Raw genomic sequence first — 12,465 nt, 5'->3', positions numbered from 1 at the left:
TAGTAACTTTAATTATATCAGCATTGTCCCTTTTGCAATGTAATGTAACATTCACAGGTGTAACTCCAGGAGGTGAAGATCATGGAGGCTAGAATTCTACCTACCACAATCTTGTTTCTTACAAATTTGCTGAACTTACTTATTAGTTCTAGTAGTGCTTTAGTGGATTCCTTAGAGTTTTTCTCTATATAAGATCATGTCATCTGCAAATGTAGATGGTTTCACTTTTCCTTTTCCAATTCAGATGCCTTTTATTTATTATATTGTCTAATTGCTCTGGCTATAATATCTAGGACGATGTTGAATAAAAGTAGTGGGAGGAGACATCCTTATCTTGTTCCTAATATTAGGAAGAAAATATTTTGTCTCTCTCCATTTAGTGTGATGTTAGCTGTAGGTTTTTCATAGATGCCGTTTATTAGGTTGTGGAAGTTCCCTTTTATTCCTATTTTTTTTAGGATTTTTATCATGAATGAGTACTGTATTTTGTCCATTACCTTTTCTAAATTTATGAAGATGATCATTTGGTTTTTGTTCTTTATTCTATTAATATAATGTATTACATCATTTTGTTTTTGTGTTCCTAGGATAAATTCCACTTGGTCATGATATAATGATTGCTAGTGTTTTGTTGAGAATTTTGCATTTATATTCATAGTGTTATTTCTACTTTAACTGTTTGGTAGAATTCATCATTGAAGCCATCTGGGCCTGGGGTTTTCTTTGTGGAAAGATTTATAACTATTCATTCAATTTTCTTATTTGTTACCTGTCTGCTTTTGTTTAGAGAGATTGTATCAAGTACAGTGGCCCAGTAGTATACATTAACTGACATTGTTGCTGATCTGGCCCACTGTAGATGAGTTGAATACAATTGTCATTGTTAACTTACATGGTTGAACAGTTAGAATAGTTTCTTATGTTGGTGCTTTGGAAATCATGTCAGATATAGTCTGATTGTAAATCATTTAATTTTAGCTAGTAGTTTTAAAATTTAACAATACCTACTAGCCTTTTTTATCAGAAACCTTATAAACCCTTTCTTAAAAATCAAAAATGCCTAATAATCTTTAATTTTAATGTTTTTGAAGATTTTGCAAACTTTTCTTACTCCTTGCAAAGTATATGCACTCCAGATGGAGAAACTTGTCCTCTGTCCTCCTATTTACTACAGTGCTGCTTCTGTTGTTTATATTTTTTCCTCTAAATACAAGTTTTCCTACTGGCTGTTTTTATATTTCTTTTCAGTGGAAATTCTGATATATGTTGGCTTGTTTTATTCAACCTGTAGACATTGACTGACTGCTATTTGCCAGGTGTTGTGCTAAGAGCTCCGATAGGAAAATTTTCTATGAGTAATCAGATTAGCTTGGCATATTACATGTATATTTAAAAAGTAACCCTGTATGGGCTTCCCTGGTGGCGCAGTGGTTGAGAGTCCGCCTGCCGATGCTGGGGTCACGGGTTCGTGCCCTGGTCCGGGAGGATCCCACGTGCCGCGGAGCGGCTGGGCCCGTGAGCCATGGCCGCTGGGCCTGCGCGTCCGGAGCCTGTGCTCCGCAACGGGAGAGGCCACAGCAGTGAGAGGCCCGCATACTACAAAAAAAAAAAAAAAAAAAAAAAAAAAAAAAAAAAAAGTAACCCTGTGAAAAGGTATATGAAAATCTTGATTTAGGTTCATAAATGGACTACTAGGAGTACTGGCAATGTTTTTATAATATCCAGTGAATGGACTCACAACACAGAGTAATTTGTACATATTTCATTTTGAAAAGAAAAACAAGAGGAGAGAATAATGGGATCTTACAAGTAAGCAGAAGAATATAGATACACATAGTTTACAAAGCTCTTCAATTCATCTTGTAACAGTCTTGATTCTTTCTCTTAGACCAGAAGATCAATTCAGAAGTTGTTAGAGTGGGAAAACAACAGATTATATCACAAGGTAAGAAAGTTTAAGCAAGTAAGTGTCCCATTCATACTACCATTAATAAATTGAAAAATGGGAATTTTTCAGGCCACAAAAGCATGGATTAGAGAACTAATACTCAATTTTTAATATATACCCTTTACAAAGTATTTTTAAATGCAATGTTTTGTATCTTATTCCTGGATTGTTGTTTGGCGATTTATTCAAATGTGTAGGTAATAATTAGTATAAATTGTTATCAAAATTCTTAACAAAGTTTACTTTCTTAGCTTGCTTTGCACTGGAAGTTGACTAAAAGGAAATGTGAAACTAGCAATATGATGGAGTATGTAAGTATGCAGTTACCTTTAATTACATTTTTTGGATTCCATCCTGAATGTTACATTGTACTATATTTATCATTTGTCAAATCTTCCTACCTTTTTTCTCCTCAGCTTGAACTTTTGTCATTTGGAACATAGAGGATTCCTTTCACCTTTTTTAGATTTGTAGCCAACATAAAATATCTTGAAAGCTGACAGTTATTTAGATCTTAGAAAAATCTTAGCTAGTATGCTCAGATGAAAACATTGCATAACCTGAATCTTTTTAACATAGGTGCAAACTATCACATATGGTGATGGGCACAGCTGCTATTGAACAAAATATTTCTAAATGTAATCTTCTCAAAACTTACATAAAATAGGAATTGACTTCTGAATTCTGGATTCCTTTCCCTGGTTTTTTTTTCTTAGCTGATATTTAACTTTCAGTGAAGAAACTATAGATCCTAATTTTTTTTTTTTTTTTTACTAAAAGCTATGCAATCTTAGTCATAAAGCATAAATCCACATATAACCAATGTGACAAATTCAGCATCATTAACATTCAAAAGAATATGAAATTCATCCAAGCTTTAAATACATGTAGTATTTACATGTACAAGATTTTATATACATATAGTATATATTTAATAATAACATTCCATTTCTATTTCATAAATAAGGATTATTATGTATCTTTCTCCACTTTGAATAGTTTTGGGGAAAATGTGCAAATGACCACAAATCTAAAATTCTCTATAGGTAAAATCTTATATAAACTATTGTAAGTTTATATAAATTTATAAACATCTTAAGTTTTTATTATTATATTTCCAAACATTTTTTTTTTTTTTTTTTTTTTTGTGTGGTATGCAGGCCTCACTGTTGTGGCCTCTCCCGTTGCGGAGCACAGGCTCCAGACGCGCAGGCTCAGCGGCCATGGCTCACGGGCCCAGCCGCTCCGCGGCATGTGGTATCCTCCCAGACCGGGGCACGAACCCGTGTCGCCTGCATTGGCAGGCGGAGTCTCAACCATTGCGCCACCAGGGAAGCCCTCCAAACATGTTTTAAATTAAAATGTTTTAATCCATTTGAACACTTTATTATTTTTTACAAAAAACTTCTAAAAGATAGTAATACTCAACCTATATTAGCTGCTTTAATTGAAAAACAGAGGGACGTAATATATATAAAGGTATTTCTTCTAATCCATGTAACAAAATTTTAATCCCTTCGACTTTGCTAAAAAAGAAAGGGGGAGATTGAGGGAAAATGGGAAAGACATTAAAATGCAATAGGGGGGGCTTCCCTGGTGGCGCAGTGGTTGGGGGTCCGCCTGCCGATGCAGGGGACACGGGTTCGTGCCCCGGTCTGGGAAGATCCCACATGCCGCGGAGCGGCTGGGCCCGTGAGCCGTGGCCGCTGGGCCTGAGCGTCCGGGGCCTGTGCTCCACAACGGGAGAGGCCACAACAGTGAGGCCCGCATACCACAAAAAAAAAAAAAAAAAAAAAAAATGCAATAGGGTTTGCTTTTCTGCAGCTAAACAGTTACTGTAAATCAGGTGATAAAAACTATTAGCTACAGTAAGTAATTATGTTTTCCAGTTTAATTGCCAGTCTAATGATAATTTGTGGTGAGTTCCTTTTGTAACTGTTTTCTATATTTCACTTGCTTTATCGTACAGGATCAAAATATAGGCCTGTGAAAAATGATTATAGACTCTGAGTTATATATAATTTGTAATAAATGAAAATTATTTTGTCAATATATTCTTGTTTATTTTTATTTTACAGGTAATACTAATAGAATTCTTACCAAAATATCCCATATTCCGACCTGACTGAGGGATTTTATTCAGTCACTTCTGTGTTACCTGTCATTTCCTACCCTTAGTGCCTTGTAGATGATTTTGGAATGAAGATGGTCTCCTTTGCTGTGTTCATCTTATTCTTTATAATGGTAGAATATTGTCCTCACACTTTCATTTGTGTTGGTTTAAGAAATTTTGCACATCTTTTTTGTTGTTAAATGAGGCTTGTGTTTTGCACTGTCAATTTTTAAATAAATACAAACACACATACATATATGTATATATATATATTGCCACTAAAAATAAACATCAGTGCTGGTGTTTAAAAAACAAAAACATGTTCTGAGCATGCTGCCTTATAATTTTCATACTCACTGTTTCTAAATATGCATCATTTTTCTAGGCTACTTAATGCTCTGTAATCCCTTACTGGACATACGTAAATAAGCTTTTGGTAGCTTCTAGAAATGGTTTTACTCTTACCTGCTTTTAAAGGACATGTAATTAATAGCACTGGTTTTGTCCTGCACTTTGCTAAATTATCACTTATGTTAGTGGATAAAATATTTAAAATCCTTAAGACTTGTAAATATTGTCTCTTTGCGTAATGTAAAATGTGATATGCCATGGTTTACAGAATGTAATGTTACTCTTAATGTATTGCCAACGATTCTGCATAGATTTTAATATGAATTAAGTTTGCAAGCATCCTTTTGAATGTAGAGACTGTTAACATGCTGTTTTATGGCAAAGCCATAATAAGTATGTTAAAAATTTCAGGTGTGGGCAGCTTTGCCCTTTGTAATGAGTGGATTAAAATTGAAATCATCGTCTGAGATCTGCATTGCACCTGAAACCAAGACCCTTATTTTTTCCATTTAATTCAGTAAATCCCATTTTGTCCTCTACTTCCACCCCCAAAAGAATTCATTTGACATCTGACACATTTCATAGCCTCAGTCTCCTCATTTATTTCCCTTTATGTATCCTTTCCTTCATTTAGAAATGCACACAATTTTGACCTTTAAGGAATGTTTCAAGATTTCAGACATCTTAGGAGGTGTCTAGACCCCACATGAAAGTCACTGCTAACCCCTTTCTGGAGTTATGATAATCTACTTTGAGAAAGAGAGAGAGCTAATTGAAAAGCTGTACCTAAAGTGGCTGATTCATAATTGATTAAATACTCTTAATCCACTTTTTGAGGATCCTTTGTAAACATTTGGATATTATTAATGAGGAAAGATAAGTATTTAGACAAAAGTATTTTAGTTTATAAATTAGCCACACGTTGCCTTTTCATTGGTATGTGCATATTTCTCTTTCTCTTCACATTGTTATGAGAGCACCACACTCTAATTCTTCTAGATTTGAATTTTTAACATAATGAAAGCTTTACATTGCATTAATTCAACTTCAGATTTGTGCCTGTATATAGGCAGTATTTGTAATTCCTAGTGCTAAAACTAAAAGTATCTGGGACTGAATATTTTATCATCTTAGTCTTAATTGCTTTTAGTAAACTTTTCAAGGCAAACATTCATCCCAGTAAAGAGAACAATCATTTCTTCATACAAGGTCAAGCCTTTTAAAGCCACTTTTAAAATTTATGCCTAATTTGAAATCCACAGTCCTAGACCAGTAAAAGAAGAGGGGGAAGATAAAGATACTGTTTGATATGTGACTGTAATTTTTTGCACAAACACTTTTCCACCTCCCTCTGTAGAACCCCGTTGTTACCCCAATGCCACCCAGAATCTCTAACTTTTAATATATTGTGTGTGCCTGCAAAAATCATTTGTCTGTCTGCTGCAAAATTGAAGGTGTATTTTTATAGACAAAGAGGAAACCTCTGAAAATGCATACCAAATGTCTTGTTTTCTAGATACGGTCAGGGAAAAATTGTATCTATGGTTTATGTTCCAGCTAGTATCATCAGGTTTATGCATCAAACTGTGACAATTTAATACCAAATTTGATTTCTAGCATAGTACAGAATTTCTAATTATCACTGATAGAATAATTACTTTTAAGTGTCAGCCCTTATAATCTCATTTTTTTCCTGTAAACTTAGAATTTGGCCATATGATGGTCATAGTAACTTTTTCTGCCATGTATAACTCACACTTGTTTTGCTCAAAGAACAGCAGGAAGTAGTGAATTGTTTCCATAAAACAAATGAGACAGGAATAGAGTGCATCTGGAGGTGACAGAGTATATAATTCAAGTTACGGTAGTATTTATCATAAAAAGCTTTACCAGCATGTGTAAACTTAATTTCAAAACCTCCTCTAGGGTACTTCGCTGGCAGTCCAGTGGTTAAGAGTTCGCCTTTCACTGGAGTTTTAATTTTAAAAAAAAGAGTTCGCCTTTCAATACAGGGGGTGTGGGTTCGATCCCTGGTTGCAGAGCTAAGATCCCACATGCCTCGCAGCCAAAAAACTAAAACATAAAACAGAAGCAATATTGTAACAAATTCAATAAAGACTTTAAAAAATAGTCCACATCAAAAGAAATCTTTTAAAAAAATAAAACCTACTCTAATAGCTCTTAAATTTATTATCTTACTGTTCATTATGCTGGTCAACTCATTTTCTTGAACTACTCAGAAAATACACAATTTTCTTTTTTTCTTTCTTCTATGACTGCTTTTTCAAACTCTTTTCCTTTGGAGGGGACTGATTAGCAGTTGAGTGTTTTGGAGTCCTTTAAGGGATTTGTTTTTGTTTCAGTGGTATTGGCAGCAGTGAATGCTAAAATGACAGAGTACACTGTGGACATTAACTTCTCCCCCATTGACCTTTTTTGCTTACATCCTCAGGATACAACATGTCAAGTTAATAAAGTATTTTTGTGACAGTTATTTTTAGATTGAAGAAACCAATTTTGAATTTCTTTGTTACATAATATTTCTTTATGAAACCTGCGTAGATGTTTCCAGAGAAAATAACATGTACCTTACAAAGCTTTGAGGTTACAAGTTAAAACTGTTCCTTCTCTGACTTTCCATTATGCATCTCCACCTCCATAAATTGTATATAAAATGAAATAAGCTTTAACATTTTTCAGCTACTTTTTGTTCCCTTCTACCTGCTATGTTAATTTAGGAAAGAGACCATTGTAGTTAAATGTCAGAAGTAGATGGAGAAGTGCCTTGTCTTCTTTGAATAAAGATAACATTTTATGCTGAAGGAAGCAGAATGAATGAATTGGTAAATCATTATATTTAAAGCCATCGTTTTCAGCTAAGTGTAAGAATATTTTGGTAGTACATTATATTTCTTCTATTTATTATTTAAAGCTTCTTTCCTTGGTTTCCCCCAATCATGAGATATATTAGTGAGAATATATTACAGAGCAGGACTGTCAGTCACTTACATAACTAGTATAATTCTAATGCTAGTAAACATGTAATTTAACATGGTTCTGGAAAAACAATGGTCTTTGAAGCTCTACCAAAACCTACTTAAGTATTTAACACACATGCAATTCCTATTATTATGACCTGTAAACACTAATGTCTGATCAGCTAATCAAACTGTGTTACTGTTTAGCACTCTACCATTTTAATGAAATTTATTCTTGTTTTTTTTCATAATTTGAGTGAAGTTCCATGACATTTGTAAGCCTTCAAACAAATAGGGATTTTTTTTTAATGTAAGAGAGCTTTAAAAAAATCATTAGAATTTAATTTTGTTTACGAATAAATTGCCACTTAAAAAATCAAAACCCGCTACTTAAACATAAAGCCTCCAAATAGTATTTTATTAGAATTGACTATATTGACCTGAGGGGATATAGAAATTGTATACACCCATTTAATTGGAGCAATTTCACATAGTGGAAATACTTTCTGCTAATTTGATAAGATGCTCAAATTCATTGAAATTAGGTCCTCATGCCTATAAAATTCTGCTTTAATCCATTTTGCAACAATTGTCAAATTGGGTTACTTTAAATGGTGAACTATTGGAAAATTTTCCACAAAAAAATGAATAGATTTTATTAATAATACCTGTTCATGTAATATGTGGACTAAATATAAGGGGATACATATATATGTATGTATATGTATACATCTCCATATCTTGCCCCCAGTTTCTCTTTCCTGATTCTGAGCCAGCCTTTTCATGTTTATGATGGCAACCTGAGAATATGTTCCATTTTCTGTGGACTTTGTCAGATTCATACTATATGAGGAAATTATCTAATGGGCTCCAGGCAAGTCACTTACATTACATGTCAGTCTCTTCATCTGTAAAATCATGGGGTTGAACCTAGAGCTGGACAGAAAATTAGAGGTCACCTGACATTCTGTGATTCTAGGAATCCTTAGGGAATGTTTACAGGATCTCAGAATGATTTTTCACAAATCTACTACACTTGGTGGAAACTCTCAGCGCCCTGCACACAGTAAATGTTTGATTTGCCAACTGGCTCCTAGCTGATGTGTGTTCATATCACACAGACTCAACCTGATGCCTGCTAGACCTCAGCCCCTCCATGGTGATATGAATGATTGCAGTTTCCCTAGGAACTGAGGAATGAGGTCTATGGGCTTTACCTACATGGAATCTGACTACATGCAGTTGGTACCTGGGCAAGAATTATGGCTGTGACAACAATGGAGATATGATAGGACCCACTTTGACATTAATGTGAAAAAGAGTTTCATATCCTATCCAATATCTGCTTCAGTGTCTTATTTAGTTCCTTATCCTCAAAAACATCTGTTGGAACAAATTGGTAATATTAGATGGAAAGGAAAGTGGTATAGAAGTCAAACCCAAGTCACTTCTGGTTTAATTCATAGCTCTGCTGCTTAATTCCTCTGTACCTCATGTCCTCATTGTGGAAGTGGGGACAATAATCTGGACCTACCTCACAGGGGAATTGAGGATTTTTTCATATATTAATGTGCTTTTGAAATTGACTGAAGGATATATTGTACATCATAATTTGGTAATTTCTAAATAGAGTCCTTTAAATCTATGTTGTTATGTTTTCTTTCTCAGTCACACCTTACAGAATGAGTATTGCAGTTAATCTATTTTTTGGTAGTAATTTTTGTTATTAATCCCTTATGTGTTAACATGGGTAACTGTGTTTTATTAATACTTGATTTAGGGAGGAAAAGCACGTGGATATAAACCAATGGTTCTCAATTTGGGGCAGATGAAAATAGCAGTGGGGTCGTTCTTGAACCTTTTTCAGTATTTCAAAAAGTTATACTAGAAACCATACATTTACCCAAAATATTCCTACTGCACAAGCCAACTAAGACATTGAATTATGCACATTTGCTTATATTTCTTTGATTCTAACATTGGTTATCATACACTGATCAGAAACTGTGAATGGTGGTTATGCTTTTGATTAATTTTTTAAATGAGAAAGCCTATTGTTACATGCAATTTAATAAATAAAATACTTGAAAATATGGGGAAGGAATAATAAAGGGATCCTTATGGTAAAAATGTTGGGAGCCACTTTTATACAGGAACCAAGATTATTTGACCTCAACAGGTTGCTTACCTAGTCCCTAAATAATGAAATGCTAGAGAGTGTGTGTGTGTTTTGGCTAGATTGGGCTATATAACTTCAGGTTAGAATTTGTCTTCATTTTTTTCTGTTTCAGGATGATATAACTGAGCTGATTTATCTGGGTGTGTATATGTAAATCATACATACACACACATATAGGATCGCAAATGTGGAAAGTGTTATAATGTCATGTTCTAGCATTGGAGTAGATATCAATATCTTAGTCTCAAAGTAATTCTGTTTATAAAGTCAACATGATGAGTCAAGGCAATAATTTCTCAAATGTTCCTTTTATTCCTGCTTATTTTGTTTGCTTTGATCTTTGCTTAAGTTTTTAATTTTTCATTTTTATAGTAAGCAAATAGTGTAAAATTGATTTAATACCTGGACTTTGAAACAAGTTACAAATGTTTGAAATTATATAATCTACAAGCTACTTGCCATCCTTGGACTAGCCACGTACAAATATGAGTCTCAGCTACAAAAACAGGAAATCCTGGTAGCTAGAAGGTGGGCATTGATAGAAATATTTGTTTGAAAAGCCTAGGATTTCTACTTTTTGGCAGAGGATTCCTGTTGGGACAGTTGTACCAGAAAAGGATAAAAATGAATACGTCCATTTAAGCCAAGAACTTTCATGCATCTTGTATTGTTATATAGCCTGTGGAATGAATCATTTTTCTCCCTTGAGTTCGGGAGTGACTCCCCTGGAAGAACTCAACCTATATACAGCTGTGCCAAAATGAAGGATACCTGCCTCTCTGAAACTTTCACTGCTGCTTCTGTCATTGTTCACTTGTCAGATATTAAATTTTATTATCTCAGGATGCAAAATTACAATAAAGTGCAAATCTGTCTTAATGAATTGTGTGTTCTTTGGTGCATCTTCCTTTCTTCGTTCCATTTCCTGCTTTCATCATTATAAAGTAATTAAGGATTCCTTTTAAAATGTTTGTTTTGCATATTGCCCCTTCCCACATTTGCTAGTGTTATGTCTAACCGTGTAAGTAATTCATGCTATCTGTTGGCTTTGGGTGCCTTTGTTGTGCCCAGTGTTTGGCATTTGGCTAAGTAGGAATTTGTTTCTAAACAACTTTGCATTCACCCTGCATGCCTACTTGTGAACTATAAAAATAAAAGTACAAGTGGAGTTCCACCTTACCGAGCATAATGTTTTAGTGCAAGAAATGTTGAAATGTGAAGCTACTTGGTGCAAAAGTTTTGACTCTTGTTAGCAGACTATATAAGACACTCAAGTGTTAACATTCTACTTGAGTTATTATTACTCAAGGTGATTAACATGCAATAATATTAGATTTTTTAAAAACTTATCCCAAACTTTTGCAAATTTAGCAAAACAGCCAATGTATTATAATAAAAACTGTTTGATGTTTCCCAGTATCTTTGGTAATTGTACTGAGTATTTCAAAAAGACTTTAAATTTCAAAATGTTAAAGCAGAGGTGACACACTTAAACCTACAGAGAAGTTTCATGTTTTGATTTAAAATTCTTTTTTGAAACTTTACTATGTGGATGGATAAAAATTATACTTTTCATTGATAACTTCTTGGATGTGGAGTAGGATATCTATGTAGGAAATACTTTTACATTGCATTTAATATTGAGGGCAGAAGCCACATGCCTTTAAATCTGTCATTAAATAACATTTACCACTTTATGGGATGCTTCACTTATCTAAATGTAGGAAATTCTCTAGGAGATAGAGAATTCTTCAGTTGTAATTACCATAAATCTTGAGTTGTAATCCCTGTTCTATCACCTGAGTGACCTCTAGCAAAAATCAGGACACTCAGTGAGCCTGATTTTATCCATCATCTCCAAGGTAAGAGGTTGGGTTAGATCAAGGTTGCAAACTAAGCTATAACCAGTCCTCAGACACACGTGTCTTTTTGACCTGCAGAATTTTTTTCACACATTTTGAATTAGTTGCCAGCATTTAAGAGACTTCACAGAGAAGTCCAGATTTCTGGTTTCCCTTGAGAAATTCCACATGTGAACAATCAGCAAGAGCTGAGTAGCAACCTAACCCTTTTTGATGGAGCATTTATTTTCTTACTTTTTTTGTGGGGGGATGCAGGGGGAAATGACTGATAAACTTGACCACGTAGGGTTGAAGCAAAATTGATCTTTACACATACCACAAAGACAATGCCAACAAATGGGTGTGGATAACATTTGTGCGAATACGTGTGTAATAAGAATATTGACATCAGCATGACTCATTATAATAACAGAAAATTTGGAAAATATAGCCATTAAGAGGTACCAGGGGGCTTCCCTGGTGGCGCAGTGGTTGAGAGTCCGCCTGCCGATGCAGGGGACACGGGTTTGTGCCCCGGTCTGGGAAGATCCCACATGCCGTGGAGCGGCTGGGCTCATGAGTCATGGCCGCTGAGCCTGCGCGTCCGGAGCCTGTGCTCCGCAACGGGAGAGGCCACAACAGTGAGAGGCCCGAGTAACGCAAAAAAAAAAGTGCCAGGTAAGTAAATTTCTGTACATTCACACAATGCAATTCTATCAATTTGTGTTTTGGTTTATTTTTTTCTTTTTTTTAAATTAAAGTATAGTTGAGTTACAATGTGGTATTAGTTTCTGGTGTAAGCAAAGTGAGTCAGTTATATATATTCTTTTTATTTTATTATATATATTCTTTTTCAGGTTCTTTCCCATTATAGGTTATTACAAGATATTGAATATAGTTCCCTGTGCTATACAGTAGGACCTTGGTGTTTTTCTATTTTATATATATTGTGTGTATATCTGTTAATCCCAAGCTCCTAATTTATCCCTCCCCCCCTTTCCCCTTTGGTAACCATAAGTTTGTTTTCTATGTCTGTGAGTCTGTTTCTGTTTTAT

General features: G+C 34.5%; 1 protein-coding gene across 1 annotated transcript in view; it reads left to right on the top strand.

Moving 5' to 3' along the window:
- CHIC1 (cysteine rich hydrophobic domain 1) overlaps positions 1 to 10,452 on the top strand; it is a 48,872-nt gene extending 38,420 nt beyond the window's left edge. Inside the window, exons 4-6 of the mRNA XM_059050479.2 lie at positions 1,889 to 1,945; positions 2,200 to 2,259; positions 4,027 to 10,452. Of these exons, the coding sequence (XP_058906462.1) occupies positions 1,889 to 1,945; positions 2,200 to 2,259; positions 4,027 to 4,077 (168 nt within the window). The 3' untranslated portion in view covers positions 4,078 to 10,452. The remainder of the gene's footprint in view (positions 1 to 1,888; positions 1,946 to 2,199; positions 2,260 to 4,026) is intronic.
- Positions 10,453 to 12,465: the final 2,013 nt, after the last annotated feature.

This window comes from Kogia breviceps, chromosome X (assembly GCF_026419965.1).
Source record: "Kogia breviceps isolate mKogBre1 chromosome X, mKogBre1 haplotype 1, whole genome shotgun sequence".
Classification (NCBI taxonomy): domain Eukaryota; kingdom Metazoa; phylum Chordata; class Mammalia; order Artiodactyla; family Physeteridae; genus Kogia; species Kogia breviceps.
Note: the sequence above shows the minus strand (reverse complement) of the source record. Positions and strands in the feature narration are given on the sequence as shown.